General features: G+C 41.6%; 2 protein-coding genes across 4 annotated transcripts in view; both read left to right on the plus strand.

Moving 5' to 3' along the window:
• Nucleotides 1–11,922, plus strand: part of MKNK2 (MAPK interacting serine/threonine kinase 2) — a 39,915-nt gene extending 27,993 nt beyond the window's left edge. The window contains exons 13-14 of one of the 3 annotated variants that reach the window (XM_044672084.1): nucleotides 6,568–6,611; nucleotides 8,415–11,922. In XM_044672084.1, the coding sequence (XP_044528019.1) occupies nucleotides 6,568–6,611; nucleotides 8,415–8,670 (300 nt within the window). In that variant the 3' untranslated portion in view covers nucleotides 8,671–11,922. Of the gene's footprint in view, nucleotides 1–1,993; nucleotides 2,234–6,316; nucleotides 6,612–8,414 lie in introns of those variants that run through there. The other 2 variants (XR_006506060.1, XM_044672092.1) reach the window with 2 other exon arrangements.
• The window catches only part of BTBD2 (BTB domain containing 2), a 161,119-nt gene continuing 150,758 nt past the window's right edge, over nucleotides 8,913–19,273 (plus strand). Inside the window, exons 1-6 of the mRNA XM_044685347.1 lie at nucleotides 8,913–9,007; nucleotides 9,778–10,069; nucleotides 10,209–10,299; nucleotides 10,359–10,471; nucleotides 10,818–10,872; nucleotides 11,078–11,209. Coding sequence (XP_044541282.1) covers nucleotides 8,913–9,007; nucleotides 9,778–10,069; nucleotides 10,209–10,299; nucleotides 10,359–10,471; nucleotides 10,818–10,872; nucleotides 11,078–11,209 — 778 coding nt within the window. The remainder of the gene's footprint in view (nucleotides 9,008–9,777; nucleotides 10,070–10,208; nucleotides 10,300–10,358; nucleotides 10,472–10,817; nucleotides 10,873–11,077; nucleotides 11,210–19,273) is intronic.

Below are 19,273 nucleotides of genomic sequence, written 5' to 3' on the forward strand. Positions count from 1 at the left end.
CTCCCATCGATTTACAATCCCGTCAGGCCCCCAGAGATTTTTTTTCAGATGAACAACTGTCTAGATTCTCCTTCCCTCTTGGAGTGGTGAGGTCTTTTTTTTTTAGGTTAAGTGTAAAATGGAACATTTATTTCCTATTTAAGCATTCAACCCAGTGTTCTGGTCAGTTGAGACTTTTGGACCCTGATTCTTGCCATCCATTCTGACTGTACTGTAGCTTGTCTCTCCCATCTACAGGGAGAGACAGGGGAACCTTTCATTTCTTTCATTTATTTATTTTTTTAATTTTAAAACTTTAATTTTTATTTATTTGACAAGGAAATTTTTTATTTTCCTCATGGAATGCCTGATAAAAAATATTAAGTAGCACAGACTTGGGTCGTTGGGCATTAAAGGATGAATACAAGTCTGTTGAGCAGTCTAGAAACTTAGAGCCTAGGCAGAAGAGTGTCAGCAGAGGCAGGGATGGGCAGAGATTGGGGTGTTTTGGTGGGGCGGAGAATAATTCAGTTTGGATGGCCCTTAGAGGACATGAAGGAGGAATGACTAGGAGAGATGGTTGGAAAGGTAGAATGGCTCCAGATTGAAAGCCAGGTTGAGGAATTTGAACTTTTCCCTGAACCCTAGAAGGGTTTCTGGGAGGAGTGTGACACGGACAGCTCCGTCATCAGGAGGAAGGATTTAACAGCAGAAGGAAGGCCTGGATTGGAGCAGGGCTGGGAGGAAAGGTGGCAAGACCTGTTCAGAGGCTATTGCAACCATGTGTAGGTGAGTGTTAATGAAGGCTTCTACCAGGGTGGTAGCGTGGGAATGGAGAGCGGAGAACATTTGGGAGAGCCTCCCGGAGGGGAGTGGGGCCTCGGACGGGAACAGTGAGGAAGAAGAGCAGGATGAAGGGGAAAGAGTTTATTTGGGGGATATGCTGAATTTGGGGATAATGGGAAAGCATCCTATCCACCCCTGGAGATGTACGTCAGAGTTTGGAAGAGGAATAGGGAGAAGAGAGATCAGGGAATCAATCATCTCTGTAGAGGTAATGATCAAAACTGAGAGAGAATGAAATTGCTAAAGGAATAGTTGATTTTTAAAAATTTAAATTAAAACATTTTTTTCTATGGTTACATGATTCTTGTTATCTCCCTCCCATTTTCCCTCCCCTCCTCAGAGGTGAGGAGCCATTTCTCTGGGTTTTACATTTTTTTTTATTTTTTTTTTTTATCCTGGGACTCCATTCTAGGAGCATAGGGCCACAACCAGTAGGCAATGGGTCGCTCAGGGTCACCCAGCTGGGAAGTGTCTGAGCTCGGATTTGAACCCAGGACCTTTCGTCTCTAGGCCTGGCTCTCAATCCACTGAGCCACCCAGCTGCCCCCAATATATGTTTTACATATATTATCACTCAAATCCTATTTCTGCATTATTCATCTTTGTAATAGAGTAATTTTTTAAACCAAAACCCTCAATCCTATACCCATGTAAACAAGTTGACAAATCATGTTTTCTTCTGGATTTTTACTCCCATAGATAATGGAATAGTTGAAAAAGAAAGCCTTGGAGAAAGGAGGGGAAGAGGAGATAGAACCATCAAAGACTAGTCTATAAGCTATCTAAACCAGGGGTTCTTAACTCTGTGTGTGTCCTGGGCCCTGGGACAATCTGGGGGGAAAAATCTATGGATCCCTTCTCCAAATAATGTTCCTAAATACATAAAATAAAATATATAGGTTTACCAAGGAAACTAATGGTGTTGACATAAAGATTATCTTTTTATTTTTCCATTTAAGTTTGTTGATTCCCTTCAATCCATTAATTTCTAGACCCCATTTTATATTTATATATATTTATATACATGTATATAAAGATATACTATATAAACATATATATTAAATATGTTTGTATTATACATACTACATAATATATTAAATATGTTTATATATTATACATTATATATTTCTATTTCTATTTATTTGTTTGTTTATTTATTTGTTTATAGGGGAGGAAACAGACTCCAAAAGCTCAAGTGACTTGCCCAGGATCACATAGCTATAATTAAGTGTCAGAGTTAGGGTTTGAGTCCAGGCTGAGGCCCGCATCCAAGGCCAATGTTTTATCTACTTCGCCCTTCTGGGTCATTGGAGAAATCTGTGTGAAGGGACCCAAAACGGCAGCCACAGAATAGCAAGCTAAATGAAGCAAATAAGGAAAAGACCTTTTATATCTCTCTCCCCTGCTTTTCCATCCTTTTCCCCTATTACCTTTGATTAATAAAATTATTTAGTTATGGCCAGTCTCATAATTTTTACTCTGACAAGTCAGAGGAGAGAACCGGTCGACAATAATGTGTCTGAAGTAGGGTTCTCCAGAAAGAGGAGAAGAGGGGCCCCCCTGTCTGAGGCTGCCTCCCAACAGGCCCACACTCTTCGCTAGCAATGATGGCTCTCCATTCAGCTACCATTTTTAGCTCGTGCTCTGCATCCTGCCCTGTGCCAGGGACTCCTGGGAAGGAGAAGGCACAATCCCTGCCCATACAGTCTGTTTGGGGGAGATAAGGCCTGGATACACAGGAAAAGAACGAACCGCACCAGGTTGTGTTTGCCCAGGGTGGAATGAGTGGGCTGCCAAGGTAGCTCTGTAGGAATTCATGGGGGTGAGGGATGTGGGAGAGATGAAGTTTGGTGGAGGTGATCAGGGAAGGTCTCTTGGAGAGATCTGGACCTGGGCAAGACCTTGAGGTCTGGCATTATGTAGAAAGGGGGGAAAAAAAAAGAAGGGATTGCCAGGCTAGTGATGACTCTAATTGTGGGTTTCCATGACAACAAGGTACCAAGCTGGTCTTAGAATGGTGATAGGTGAGGCTTGTGTTTCTTCTTATTTTACTTTTTGCATTTTTTTGTTTTAATTTTAATTTTTAAAAAATTAATTAATTAATTTAGAGTATTTTTCCATGATTACATGATTCATGTTCTTTCCCTCTCCTCTTCCTTCTCCCCTCCCAGAGCCAATGAGCAGTTCCACTGGGTTTTACATTGCATTTCTTTTTAGGGGGCTGTTGGGTGTCTCAGTGGATAGAGAGCCAGGCCTAGAGATGGGAGGTCCTGGGTTCAAATCTGGTCTCAGATACTTCCTAGCTATGTGACCCTGGGCAAGTCACTGAAACCCCATTGCCTGACCCTTACCACTCTTCTGCCTTGGAATTAATACAGAGTAATGATTCTAAGACAGAAGGTAAGAGTTTAAAAAACAATAACAATTTGTTGGAGGAAAGATTAACTGGAGAAGTCAGAATAGATGAGAAGGCCCAAAAGCTATCAAATCTGCTTTAGTGAATGGATGAGGATGATCTGTTGGATCAGAAATTTAGAGCTAGAAATTCCCTTAGTGGTTATCATATCCAACTTCCTCATTTTACAGATGTGAAAACTGAGGCCCAGAGAAGTTAAATGATGTGCCCAGGGTCACCCAGCAGAGGTCTGAATTGGTATTCACATCTAGGTCTTCCTTAATCTAAGTCAGTGATGGGCAAACTACAGCCCAGGGCCAGATGGGGCCCCCTGAAATGTTCTGTCCCAGAGACATTATTCCTAATCTGACAAATACAATGAACACTGAAACTTGGAAAGAGTTTCCTTAGAAACAGACTGACAGATGAGCATTTCCTTTCCTTTGGCCCCCCTCTTTAAAAAGTTTGCCCATCACTGCTCTAAGTGCATCCACTCTAGAAGATGCCTTAGGAGTAATTTTACAAAAGGAAGAAGCAGAGGCTTCAGTGATTTGCCTGAAGTCCCTGATGTATAATACTTAAAAAAAAAATCTTACCTTTCATCTGGAATCAGTGTTGTGTATTGGTTTCAAGGCAGAAGAGCAGTAAAGGCTAGGCAAGGGGTGTCAAGTGATTTGTCCAAGCTCACACAGCTAGGGAAGTGTCTTGAGGTCAGATTTGAACCCAGGACTGGCTTTCAGGCGCCTGGGCCACCTAGCTGCTCCCCAAGTAGAATGAGTACTAAAGCTGGGTCTCGTTTGTCGAAAGGAAGCCTGCCTTTTAAAAAAGAAAAAAAAATGCATGGAAGCATATGCAGAAAAGTATGTCACCCCCACCCAGCTTTGGGGGGAGGTTCAGCCAACATTGAGACTGATATTGCAGTATGTATGTGGGTGCTTCTCTAATTCTTCAAATGAAGGGATTCTTCACTCGCATATCCTTAATTCCATTTTAATTGGGGTTTTTCAGGCCCATTATACTTCGGAAAACTTCAGTCCAGTCTCTGCTCTGTGCATTTCCTTGTACATTCCAACATGGTAGAGCCTGATCTCCATGTATGACCCTGGACAAGCTGCTTTAATTCCTTTGTGCCTCAGTGTCTCCATCTGTCACGTCAATCCTGAGCCTATAACAGATGTAATTTATTCCTTGTGACCTTTGGCGAGTGCTTAGCCTCTGAGTCTCCACTTCCTCATCTGAATTTTTGTTTCATGAGGAGGCTGAACGAGGTGATCTTTTAAAATCCCTTCTAGGTCTAAAATTCTATGAATCTAAAATGCATTGGATTCCCGGAATGTGAGGAAGGCCTGCCATTGAGGGAAATGTCCCTGTTCCCCGTGGGGTGATGATGGTAGACCTTTTACTTTGAATAATAGCTTCTAAATCCTTCTTCTAAATTGCTTTCCATGACCAGGGTGTCCTTATAAGTTAGTGTATAGTTAGAGAATTTTGTACCTTGGACTTCATCTCCCAGAATTCTTTCCTCGTCCCAAAATTCCTTTTTCCTTTTCATTTACGTGCATCTTTATGTTATTGTTTGTATAGTTCTGAAAACTCCTCCCTCGCGCCCTCTTCCACGTCCGTGGCTTGGGTGAGCTCCGTCTTGACTCTAGCTTTTTAGTTTCCCTTTTGCTTCAAGTTAAATTTAATAAATCTGATTAAATATAATACTTGGAGTATTTTGAATATTAATTTCGAAACTTACATTAGGTAGTAAAATCCCAGGATCTCCACTTCACAGCTGAGACCCAGAGAAGTCTTGGGACTTGTCTAAGATCACAAATGCAGTTTGTGGCCAAGATCATAAAGATAAACTTTTATATGCTTCGCTCTTTTTTTTTTAATCTATACTTTCTGTCTCAAAACAGACGAATGGTAAAGGCCACCCAGGTAATTGGGGTTAAGTGACTTGCCCAGGGTCACATACCTAGGAAGTGTTTGAGGACCACTTTTGGTCCTTGTCCTGACTCGAGGTGCCTCTTCCTTCCTCTCTTTCTTTAATACTAAGTGCCAATTCTAAGGCAGAAGTGCAGTAAGGGCTAGATAATTGGAGTTAAGTGACTTGCCCAGAGCCACACAACTACAAGTGTCTGAGGCCAGGTTTGAACCCCTGACTTCACCATTTTCAGGGCCTGGCACCATATCTCCTGAGCCACCTAGCTGCCCCCAGAGATAGCTTCAAGTACTTTATAGCTATCATTTTATTTTATTTATATTTTCTATATTTTATATGATGCATATACTATATACTTTAATATTATTTATTAAATAGTATTAATATTCATATATTATATAATACTTAGGTTATTGATATACTATATAATTTATTTATAATAGTAATGTTATTTATATAGTATATACTATACAGTTTATATATAATCATATTATTTATATGGTATATATTATATAATTCATACACAATATTAATATTTACATAGTGTATGTTATGATTTATAAAACATTGTTACTTATATAGTATGTATTATATTATTCACCATTATTTATTTATATAGTATGCTATATATTATTTATTTAGTATAGTTTTTATTTATATAGTATAGTTTATATCATTTATATTATTTATATAGTATAGCTTATATTGCTTATTTGTTATTTATGTAGTATATGTTTATATACTTTAGATTATTATATATTATTTTTATTTACATAGTATAAGTTCATATAATTTATTTATATGGTATAGATTATATAATATATAATAATGTTATTTATATAGTATATATAATATTAATGTTATTTCTATATTATATACAATATTCATATTATTTATATATTATATATTGTATAATTTATATGTAATATGAATGTTATTTCTATGTTGTATACTATACAATTTATGTACAATATTCATATTTATATATTCTTATATACTTTATATAATTATTCATGTTATTCATATATTATATAAGTCTTTATATTATATATGAATAATATATAAATATTAAAAATTAGCAAGTTTTACATAATTTAAATATAATTATAAAAATTATATTTTATTTATATTATTTTATTTTATCTGTTATCCCCTCTTTATAGGTGAGGACAATGAGAGAAAAAAGGGCTGTAACATGTCTTGGATAAGCCCAACCACTAAATGACAGGGTTCGGATTAGAACTCGTTCTTAAGCATACATTTGGTTATGTCATTCTTCTACCTTAGTGGCTCCCTATTACCTCGTAAGGAAAAATCACTCTCTTCAGTGTGGCTTTGTCTTTGGGTGACAGACCCAGAGAGGACACTAGATCCCAGCTCCTAACTAACGAGGGTCCTTGTGTTCTCATTGCAGTGTGCACCGGATAACACCTTTCCCACTCCAATCATCCTGCAGAGGTGAGTCAGCACCTACCTGCCTACCCACCTGCACACCCTCCCTCGTTCAAGCTCCCTCTAGAGAGGGGCTGATTAGCACTGGCAAGGACAGGCGGCCCTTCTTAGTTGGACCTCCCTGGAAGACCTTTTCTCCCCACCGGTTTGGGGACCAAAGATGATGCTGGTCACCCAGTGGTAGTCTTTGTCCTAGTTGGGATTGAGGAACTCGTGCCTCAGTTTGAGGTTTTGAGCCTTATCTGGGAGAGGCAGTAATTGAATACTCCTTTTTGCCAGTTTAGCCCAGTGATCAGAGCCTTGAAGTAATGGTTTTGAGAGCACTTGCATAGAATTATGGATTTCACCTTGTTTTTTTGCCACAGATCTAGGCCCCAGGGCCCACCTCCTTTTTTGTGTGTGTGTGTTTATGACCTTTTGAGCTTTTGTTTTTATTTTTGTATTTGCCAATTACATATTTTTACATTTTACAATTTTTTTGCAGTTTTACATTTTTTTACTTTTTTACAATTACAATTACATACACAAACATATATTTCCACATACATTTTCTGAAGTTGTACAATCTGTATTGTCTCCCTTCCCTCCCTCCTCCCAGAGCTGGCAAGCCATTTGAACTGGGGTTATATATGTTTTATCATGCAGAACCTTTCCATATCCATATCCATAGTCATTTTTGTAAATGAATAATCTTCTATGAACACCAATAAACGAATGTGAGAAATCATATGCTTCGCTCTGCGTGCCATCTCCCACAGTTCTTTCTCTGGAGGTGGACAGCATTCTTTGTCCTAAGTCCCTCACGTCTGTCCCGGATCCTTGTATTGCTCATAAAACGAGTCTATCCCAGCTGATCGTTCCACAATATCGCTGTTACTGCACACAGCACTCTCCTGGTTCTGCTTATTTCTCTCTGCATCAGTTCATCAAGGTCTTTCCAGCTCTTTCTGAAACCCTCCCATTCATCATTCCTTACATCGCAAGAGTATTCCATCACCATCCTATACCACAGTTGGTTCAGCCATTCCCCAATGGGAAGACGTCCCTCCATCTCCTTTTTTGATGTGTTCTATGGGTCTCTTTTTTAAAACCCTTCCCTTCCCTCTTAGAATCAATATATTGATTCAATATACATACAATATACAATTGCTTATACAATTGTATGTACAATATAATTATATGTACAATGTAATATGGTATATAATTATACAATATAATTTACCACACAGGAAGAGTGGTCAGGGCTAGGCAATGGGGGTCAAGTGACTTGCCCAGGGTCACACAGCGAGGAAGTGTCTGAGGCCAGATTGGAACCCAGGACCTCTTCCCCTCTCTGGGCCTGGCTTTCCATCCACTGAGCCACCCAGCTGCCCCTTCTTCTATGGGTTTTGAGAAAGTATAGGTGGTTCCTGAACATCCCAACGGATGACGGGGCGTTCTGCCCGCCGTCTCCAGAAGCCCTTGTTTCTCTCAAATCCTCATCCTTTCTCCCAATAAAAGCCCACCATTCTGGGTACGTGCGTCCTTTGAGAGTCATGAGGAGGGTTAGTCATGGCAGGCAATAGTGGTTATTGATCCCCCTAGTGCGAATATTAATAATATGGAAAGAGGTCTTGATCAATGACACGTGTAAAACCCAGTGGAATTGTGCTTTGGCTATGGGAAAGGGTGGGACGAGGGGAGGGAAAGGACAGGAATCATGGAACCATAAAAAAATTTTTTTTTCTAAATTAATTAATTAAATTAAAAAAAAAACAGTGTATATCAAATCAGCCTCAACTCTTTCCCCTTCTTCCTTTCATCCCTTAGAAACAGCAGTGCCAAAGAACTCACCTCCTTCGCAGCAGAGGCAATCGCCGTGAACCGCCAGCTGGCCCAGCGTGAAGAAGATGAAGAGGAGGAGAACCGACCAATCGTCATCAAAGCTACCTCGCGTTCCATGCAGCTGTCGCCACCATCCAAGTCAAAGCTGGCCCAGCGGCGGCAGAAGGCCAGCCTGTCCAAGGCCCCGCCGGCCCCCCAGCACCTGGTCAGCCCCTTGGTCCTGGTCAGCGACCACATGTAACAGCCCCCACCGGGTCCCCCTCCAGCCCCTCCTGCGCATTCATCCCGTTGAGGTTTGGGGGGGAGTGGGGGAGGGGGTCGGGTTTTTTTTTTGTTTGTTTTCTTTTTTTTTTTTTTAAGCTGTTGCCAGCCGGCGATCACTCCCTCCTCTGGCTGGTTTCCAGGGAGTTCAGCTGATCTTGGGAGTCGTTTTTTTTATAAACATTTTTTAAATGGTCTAATGGTATTTACCAACAAAGAAGAATGCGGCACGCATCGAAGGGCGTGCGGCACACTGACATTTGTGGGTCCTTTTTGTCGTTGAGGGTCTCCTCGCTTCCCACACCAAAGGATGCGCCGTAAGCTCAGCTCAGCCCATACTGTGAAAGATGGCCAGTCAGATGTGTGAAAAGTCGCATGGCTCTGCACCCCGTGCCCCATCTTCCAGCCCTCGCTTTACCCTCGCTCCCCTCCCAGACAGTGTAAACAATCTTAAGTCTTCCAGAGCCGGCTATGGGGTGGGAAAGTGCGGGTGGTGGAGGGGGGGTGCGGAGAGAGAGGCCCCCCCACGGATGTGCATATTATATATATGTATATATTTTACGTATATACGTATATATGAAGTTCATTTCGCCTTCATCCACCCCGTGGGAAATTCTCAGTATTTAAGGGAGATTTTCCCACCTGTCCTGGGTGCCGTGTGGAGAAGGGAGCAAGAGCTCTCCTTCTCTTTTACTGTTCTTCCCTTCTTGACCCCCAAGCTGTCCTGTTGGGGGGCTGGCTTGGAGGAGAAGGCTAGCACACCTGGCTGCTTTGGGGTAGCAGCAGGACCCAAGAGGACGATTCTGTGCGGGGAAGGTAGAACCCACACCCCATTGGGCCACTCCTCCAGGGCTCCCCTCTCTCCCCTCATCTTCCTCTCCTTCCCCCATCCCACCCCATCCCTGACTGGCCAGAATGTAATCGAAGAGCAGGGTGGTGGCTGGCTTTCTTCCTTTCTCAGCCTCCACCTGCAAAACTCCTCCTTCTTCTCCCTCCTCTTCCTCCGCCCCCCAGCTCCTGGGGCAGACAATCTGGGTCTTTTTTAAATTTCCTTTATTTTTCTTTTTTTCTCATGGGGCCCTATTAGGTATTGGCCTCCCTGGGGGAAGCAAACCTACCCGACTGCTAGTGATGGGGACAAGACACTGCTGGAAGGTGCTGGTCTGGTCGTTAAAATACGGGTGATTGCCGCGTCCCAGGCAGGGAGGAAGGAGAGCGGGGTGCTCCATGGTCCCCGGGTTTGTGGCCCTTACCCCTACACCCCCCGTGCCCCGGTCAAACTCGTGCCAACCTTGGGGGAGACAGGGAGGAGAGAGGGTGTCCGGGAAGACCGAGGGGGAGCTTTGTTTTACCTTCCTTGGCTGGAACAGGCTGCTCAGGTACCTCGTGCTGATTGGCATTGGGGCCCAACAATGCCCATTTTCAGGGTTCAGGATGAATGGGGCAGTGACGTGCTCACGGCAGTGGGGAGGATGTCCCCACAGAACACTGAAACCTGAAGTTTAAAACCCTCTCCAGCCCCTCGGGGCCACCCACATTCAGGAAGAAAGCTTGAAGCTTCCTGCCTGGGCTTGGGGCATCCTGGATCTTGGGGTTCAGCTGACCCAAGGTAGGGGAGGAAGGCTCTAGTCAGCTCTGACGCGACACTCTTCCCGGGATCCTCTCCAGCGCCCTCCCCGGAGCGGGCACTCTCCGGCCGCGGTGGGGGGCTTTCTTCCCCACCCCACACCCCCTTTGGATTCCGGGCTGTGATCTACTATGCAATACCAGTGCCGTCTTATGTATGTCCAGATATACACAGATCTGCGTGTGTATCTATGGAGAGGGAGAATCTCGTCTTCCCCTGCCAGGGAGGGGAAGGCGCCGGGGCGCGTTGGGCGGGAAGTCCTCAGGTTTTCTTTAGGCGGTTCCCCCAAGCCTCACACAGCATTTTTCTCGTCCCCTCGGCCCGTCTTTCTTGGCTATGGAAGTCTCCTTCGGTCCTCTCTCCCTCGAGGGGTCTGGATCTCGCCGGGGAGGATTCTGGGGAAACCGTAGTCTTGCTTCTTCAGAGTCCGAGGTCTTTGATTGTACATTGTGTTTTTATAGGGATTTTTGGAGCAATTTTGTTTTTATTCTCACTTGTAGATTTCACCCTGCCCCCCCCATGCTCCCCCCACTCCCTCCAATCCCTACCCAACGGGTATTTGTCTTATATTAAGAATACTTGAATGGTGTACGTCGGGGTCGGGCTATCCCCACACGACACCTGGAATCCTGGTCACACCTGGGGGAGGGGGAACAGCTTTTACAAAAAAAAACAAAAACGACTCCCTCCTCCTGTTACCCCCCCTCCAGATGCCTTGACCCCTCCCCCTCCCCCAATCTTCTTTGGACATACCTGGCAGGCCAGGGCAGGACCTGGAGGATCGCCGTTTCCTCCCCTACTGACCTCCTGAGTGTTGTGGGGCGGGCCATGACAGAGGAGGACGATGGAGAGGCGGCCTTCCGATCTCGGGCCCCTCACTCCGGCCCCCTTGGTGGGTCACTTCCGACTCCTTTCCAAAGACACTGTCTGCAGTATCTGAAGTTTCTTGACTAGGACAGGGGAATAAAAGGCAAATCAGTAGTGGTTCTTTCCAGCTGGGAGTTTTCTGGAGTTTTTTTTTTCTTCCCCCCCCCAAAAAAAACCCAACAACAAACAACAACAAATGGCTATTTTCCCCTGCTAATCAGAACAGATCAGATACTGATGACTGACTTTGTTTTTGTTTCTTAAATTTAGGTTCACTTTCTACTTCCTGCCCAATTCTTCTCCCCCCACCCCCAGTCCCCCTAAAGCCAATTAATTCAACTTGGAACTGGTTGGAAATGTTACTGTGAACCTGACTTTTTCAAGGCTCATAAAGAGATGCAACCCCCCTGTCCTCACCCCAACCTGGGGTAGGCCATTCTCGAAAGTGGCCGCAATGATGTCACACACTGCACTGCTGGTATCCAAGACTGGCCCCCCCAAACCCCCCCATGAGAGAGGGCATGTCAGATTAGAAACTGCTGAAAAAAAAATACAACCAACAAACAGACACCAACCCAACAGAAAGAAAAGGAGGGGAAAAAAGCACTTTAACTATGGGGTACCAGGTAAACTGATACAGCTCAAGAGTTTTCCTTTATAACAACGATCAAATGCCAGAATTTTGTATTCTGTTTTGTAAGAATTTAATAAAAGCATTGCAACCTATTGACTGTCAAAGATTGTGTGGTCTTCCCCATTTGGCGGCGGGCTGGGTTGTTGGGCTTGGACCACACACTCCTGGTGTGGTTAGAGATAGAGGAATGTTCTGTTGGCCTTTGCCTTTGGGGTGCTGGCGGCAGTGGCGGGGGAGGGGGTAGGTACCACCTAGGACAAAGCAGACGGGCTGGATGTCCCCAGCCTTAAAGGGCTTCAAGACACTTGTGGGGAAGGGGATGCACGCACAATCTAGATTTTATAGGGAAATGGAAATGCCTTGGCTTTTTTGGTTTTCTTCCAATGAGCGAGTTTAGACAGATTCCCAAAGTAGTAGTGGTATTGCTGGGTCAAAAAATACAGATAGGGGGCAGCTGGGTAGCTCAGTGGATTGAGAGCCAGGCCTAGAGACAGGAGGTCCTAGGTTCAAATCCACTTCCCAGCTGTGTGACCCTGGGCAAGTCCTTTGACCCCCATTGCCTACCCTTACCACTCTTCCACCTATAAGTCAATACACAGAAGTTAAGTGTTTAAAATAAAAAAAATCTTTAAAAAAAAATACAGATAGTTTTATGACCTTTTAGGCATGGTTCCATATTGCTCTCCAGAATGGTTATCAGTTTGCAGCTCCACTAACAGTAGGATCTCTGTTTTCCCACATCCCTTCTATTTTCTTTTTTGATCAAATTAGCCAATCTGATAACTGTGAAACAGTGTCTCAGTTAATTTCTGAATTCTGGCCTCTTAAGCAGGATATTTCAGGTTGGTTCAGGAGGAAACTGGATCACTTCTGCTTGTGTGTAAGTGTCTGTTGGAGGTGGAGGAGAGGAAGTTCAGGGAATGAATTCCCAGGATTTGTTTCCCCATTTTGTAAAATAATTTTGGGTTAGATGTTCTTTCTAAGATCATTCCCCACCTGCTTTACTAACAAACATTAACTACCAAGTGTAAGGCACTGAGATTTTATTTTATATAAATATTTTATATTTATAATACATATTGTATTTTATGTCATTTATATAATTTAGACTATATTATAAATAAATATAATAAATAAAAATGAAAACATGATAAAAATAAAATATAACATTCCCTGCTCCTACAAAGCTTATGTTTCTACTGATAGGGAGATGGGAGACAGTACCGTATATAGATATGTTTATATGAGACAGGGAGATTCAAGTAGTATTAAAAAAAATGGAGGAGAGAAAAGAATCTTACTGTCAGTTTTGGGGATGAACAATCCACAATGATATGTGAAGGGCCAGCTATGTGCCAGGCACTGTTCTAAGTCCTGAGAATATGAAGAAAAAAATAAAACTTATTTTCTCATCTTTTTTCTCTTTTCTTCCACTCTTTCTTCAGTCCTTCCCTGGCTTGCTTCACTGTCTCTCTTCCCTATTTCCCTGTGCCTCTCTTTTTTAACATTCCTCTCTTCCACTATGGTTCCTTCCATCACTCTTTCCTGATTCCATTCCCCCTGCCCTTTCATCCCTCACTTCTTTCTTTTTTTTTTTTAGCTATGGAAACTGAGGTTCAAAATGTATTTATTTTAAAATATTTTTCCATGGTTCCATGATTCATATACTCTCCCTCCATTCTTCCCTCATCACTCCCAGAGCTGACAAGCAATTCCACTGCCATCCCTCTCTTCTGCAGATTATAACCCAGGCTTTCTCAATCCTGCCCCTCCTATAGCTCCTTCCACCTCTTATAGCTTCTTCTGGGGCAACTAGGTGGCACAATGGGTAGCTTCAGGCCTCAGACTCGAGATCAAATCTGGCCTTAGACACATCCTAGCTAGGTGACCCTGGGCAAAGTACATAACCCCCACTGCTGAGCTCTTACCCTCTTCTGTCTTAGAACCAAAACACAGTATTTATCCTAAGATGGAAGATAAGGGTAAAAAGAAATGTGGCCTCAGACACTAGCTGTATGACTGGGCAAGTCATTTAGCTCTGCCTCAGTTTCCTCATCTGTAAAATAACCTGGAGAAAAATGGCAAACCACTCCAGTGTCTTTGCCAAAAAACAACAACCCAAAAACCAAATGGGGACCTAAAGACAGGTCTGAAATGATTGAACAAAAATAAATATGCGTATTATACACACATACGTGTACATATATATGCATATGTAGAGGAGTCTGCTGAATTTGGAGTTGGTGGACCTGTGTTCAAATCCCAGCACTGATCATTGACTTGGCATCTGTATGACTTTTGGCAAGTCATTTTTCTTATTACTTACATCTCATTCTTTTACACAAACAAAGCATGAGAGACTGTCAACTGCGTTGCTAAAATGTAGGTAAATTATGCCCATAACGTTCTGCCAATCTATCAGTCTAGTAACTCCCATTAAAAAAAAAAGGAAATGCTGTTCATCTGGTATGACTTGTCCTTGATGGAACCACGCTGAGTCTGTGGTTATTATAGCCTTTTCTACAGGTTCACTAACCATCCTTTTAATAACACAGTCTGGAATTTTCCCAGGAGTTGAAGTCAAGCTCACTGGCTTACAATTTATAGACTCATATTTCTTCCTTGAAAAAAAAAAAGAACATTCACTCATTACTCTTTTGGTACTTTGTATCCTTCACATCTTTTTATAGAGATCACTGACCCTGCATCTATCAATTAGTTTAATACCCTGGGATGTAGTTCAGCTGACTCAGTGAGTTGACCTCAGCCAGTGCAGTGAAATATTCTCTCCCAACCCCCCTCCTCACCTTAGATATCAACTCCTTAAGCCATTTCGTCTTTGTCCTCTCCAACTCAAAGATCAAGAGGATACCAAGGAGTGGAATGAGAACTGAGTGCCTTCTCTTCCTCTCTCCATGGTCATGATCCTATCCATCCTTTTTGGGCATTTTATCCCTTCTTTGACCCCTTTCTTTTCTCCTAATGTAGTTTTTTTAAGCCATTGCTTTTTGTCCCCAACATCTTTCCTTGTCTGCCTCAGCTGATTTTGAAATTAAGGTCTCCCGATCCAGTGGATATTAGACCATGCCATGCATGTGTTTGGGAGAATCATGGCATTTACTTCCCAGAATTATTAGGAGGATTGGCTTAGGTAGGGCTCTACAAACTTTAAAAACATTTATTCTCTATTGACCCTGTTACCTGCCGTTGCTCCTAGCTTCCATCTGCATCTTCTAAGATCTAAGTACATCCTGTTGATGGAACTGTGGACTGCTACCACCATTCTGGTGAGCAATATGGAACCATGCCCAAAGGGCCACAAACCAATGCATACCCTTTGACCCAGCAGTACCACTACTGGGTCTGAACCTCAAAGAGATCAGAGATAAGGGAAAAGGACCTACGTGTACAAAAATAATTTTAGCAGCTCTTTTTGTAGTGGCAAATAATTGGAAATTGAGAGGATGTCCATCAACTGGGGAATGCCTGAACAAGCTGTGGTCTATGGGTATAATGGAAAATTATTGTGCCATAAGAAATGATGAACAACTAAATCCCTCTCAATGTAGAGAAATGCAAATTAAAACAATGCTGAGGAACCACCTCATACCTATCAGATTGGACAATATGGCAGCAAAGGAAAAGTGGTGAATGTTGGAGGAGAAGTGGCAAAATTGGGACAACAATAATGCATTGTTGGTAGAGTCATGAACTGATTCAACCATTCTGGCAGGCAATTTGGAACTATCTCAAAGGGCTGTAAAACTGTGTAAACCCTTTGATCTGGTAATACCGGATGCCAAAATGTACAAAAATATTTATAGCAGCTTTTTTTTGCAGTGGCAAATATTGGAAATTGAGGGGATGTCCATCAATTGGGGAATGACTGAACAAATTGTGGTCTACATTGGTGATGGAATACTATTGTGCTATAAGGAATGATAAGCAAGGTTATTTCAGAAAAATCTGGAAAGATCTGCAAGCACTGATGCAGAGTGAAATAAGTAGAACCAGGAGAACACTGTATACAATATTAGCAATATTGTACAATGATTTTCTGGGGAAGCTTAGCTACTCATCGGTGTAATGATCTGGAACAATCCTGAAGGACTTATGATGGAGAATGCTATCCACCTCCAGAGAAAGAACTGTTGGAGTTGTCTGTCACATCAATATATTTTTAGTTTTATTTTAGGGTTTCGGTTATGTATGACTTTGCTCTTACAACAACGACCAATGGAAGTGTGCTTTGCATGACAATAAAATAATTTTTAAAAATGATGAACAGGTTTATTTCAGAAAAACTTGGAAAGACATATGAACTGATGCAAAGTGAAGTGAACAGAACCAGGACAGTGGATACAGTAACAGAAATATCATAAGATGATCCACTGTGTAGGACTAAACTGTTATCAGCAAAACAAAGTTCCAAGATAACCCCAAAAGACTCATGATAAAAAACAAACAACCCCGCCATGCTATCTGCATCCAGAGAAGCCATTCTTCATTTTATTTCTTTGATGAGTTTTTTATTTTATATGTAATATGTGCTTTCAATTACAATATGGGGAATATTGAAATATGTATTACATGAAAGCCCTGATATTACCTATATCAGACCATTTACCTCCTGGGTTGGAGGGAGGAAAAGAATACAAATTTCAAAATGTCAGAAAACAGTTGTCAAAAATTGTTTCAACACGTAATTGAAAAAAATTAAATTCAATAAGATGAAAAAAATCTATGTACATCTTTATTAACTCCCTCTTTTCTCCTCAGTGGAATTATTTGTTGTGTCATTGAAATTTATGTGACAACTTCCTATTCCTCTTGGGTTGACTTTCCTTGGAGAATTTTAGCTCATGGGATTTGTACAGGTAGAAAATTTGCCACACCTGAGCTACATTCCCAGTATCCCTTTTTTTTTTTTTTTTAAGATTTAAGTATTTTATTTTTTTAGAAACATTTTCCATGGTTACATGATTCATGTTTTTACTTTCCCCTTCATCCCCACCTTCACCCACACCCCACATATCAAATGCACATTTCTACTGGTTTTAACATGTGTCATCAATCAAAACTTATTTACATATTATTGATAGTTACATTGGTGTGGTCTTTTTGAGTCTGCAACCCCAATCATGTCCGCCTCAAACTATGTGTTCAAGCAGTTGTTTTTCTTCTGTGTTTCCACTCCTGCAGTTCTTCCTCTGAATGTGGGTAGCGTTCTTTTCCCTTAGAATTGTCCTGGGTCATTGCATTGCTGCTAGTACAGAAGTTCATTACATTCGATTTTACCACAGTGTATCAGTCTCTGTGTACAATGTTCTTCTGGCTCTGCTCCTTTCACTCTGTATCAATTCCTGGAGGTCTTTCCAGTTCACATGGAATTCCTACAGTTTATTATTCCTTTGAGCACAACAGTATTTCATCACCAGCATATCCCAGTATCCTTTTAATGTCCTCATTTGACATACCTGGGCTTGGGAGATAAATTTGGCTGAGATCCACGCTGCGGGGCTCTTTTTGGGCTTTGCTTTGGTTCAAGTGTGGCAGGTGTGGATCTCTGTCTCTGTGTTCTGCTCACTTGGCTGAAGGAACCCCTTTCCCTCTCATTTTTTGTTATTATTAAATCCTTTAATTTAAAATATCAGGAGTGTTCACTCAAATTCTATTCTCACAGATCCCACCTTTTCTTTTTTTGGAACTCTGAAATCCACTGTCCTGGAATCATTGAATGCCAGCCAATGTCTCTTTCTCATTCTCTATTGTAAATTTCTTCTTCCCAAGATTTCTTCTCAAATTTTTCAAGATTTCCATTATTTCCCCCTCATCAACTAGTTAGTTCCTCCTACTTTGTGAGAATCAGCTCTAGAAGAGAAATTCCCTTGATTAAGGGGTTCCACTGTTTGAAAGATGACCTGCCAAAGGCAAGTTAAAAGCTTAGTAGATGGACTTTCCCATCATGATTACATTATGTTTCTGCATCAGATTTGGGATCTTTTCCCCTCAGCTCCTCATCTATTTCCTCTCTCTTTGCAAATGGTTTGTGTTATATTCCTGTGACAATATGTTTGTAATAATTTAATAACAATAGTAAAATAATCCATAATAATTTATAATAATTCTATTTATGCTCTTGTTCATCTTTGCTCAAATATTCTTCATCAAGCTTTCCACCTCAGCACCCTGGATTTCCTCTCGTGATTATATCTTCCTAATATATAGGGCCACTCTGGGCCCACACTACAGTTTCTTTTTGCCTATCCAGTTCCTTTTATTTTATTTTCTTAAAACTTTTACCTTCTGTCTTAGAATCAATACCACCTATCAGTTCTAAAGCAGAATAGTAGTAAAGACCAAGTGACTTGCCTAGGATCATACAACTAGGAAGTGCCTGAGGCTAGATTTGAATTCAGGACCTCCTGACTCCAGTTCTGGCTCTTTATCCACTAAGCCACTTAGCTGCCCCCAAAATAAATACTTTATGAGGGAGAAATAAAGGAAGATATCAAAGAAATGGATGAATAAATATGAAGGCAAGCTGGACATGTACTAAGAGCAAGCCTTTATATGATCTCTTGGTATTCTCAATATGTCAAAACCTTTACACATCAGATGAACCCCCTGTGATGAACTTACAGAAGGGACACAAATCCTTTACAATGGCCTGGCCTGGGTTGGAAAGAATACTCACTTCCAATAGATCATAGAACCATTTAAATTATTTGAATAGACAAGGGATGTCATGAGGCTCAAATGAGATAATGAATGCAAAGCATTTTGCAAACCTTAAAATGCTATGTAAAATGCCAGGTGTTATTATCATAATTGTTGTTATTCCCTGAGTCTTCTACTGCTTTCTTGCTGCGCTCAAGCAATGCTTTTAAAATTATTTATTTATTTTTCAGTTACATGGAGAAACAATTTTTGACAATTGTTTTCTGACATTTTAGGATTGTGATTTTCTCTGTCCTTCTCTTCCTCCCTTTCCCTGAGGTGGTACATAGTTAGACCAGTGCTTTCAAGCAGTATTGTCCGTGTGATGACAGAAGACATCATAAAAAACTCATGAAGGAAATAAAGTAGAAGATGGCCTGCTTAAATCTGCAAACAGACTCCAATAGTTCCTTCTTTGGCTGTAAAAAAAGAGCATATTTCATCACGTGTCCCTTGGAAACTTGGAAACTTGCTTTCCTGATAATGGTTTAGTCCTTAACAGTTGATCATTATACAATATTGCTATTATTGTATACAATATGTTCTTGATGCGGCTCACTTCACTTTGCATCAGTTCATACAAGTCTTCCCAATTTTTTTTCCAAAATCATCCTGTTCATCATTTCTTATGCTGCAATAGTATACCATTATAACCACATACCACAATTTTTCCATTCATTCCCCAAGTGATGGGCAACTCCTCAGTTTCCCATTCTTTACCACTATAAAAAGAGC

The sequence above is a fragment of the Gracilinanus agilis genome, chromosome 1 (genome assembly GCF_016433145.1).
Source record: "Gracilinanus agilis isolate LMUSP501 chromosome 1, AgileGrace, whole genome shotgun sequence".
Classification (NCBI taxonomy): Eukaryota; Metazoa; Chordata; class Mammalia; order Didelphimorphia; family Didelphidae; genus Gracilinanus; species Gracilinanus agilis.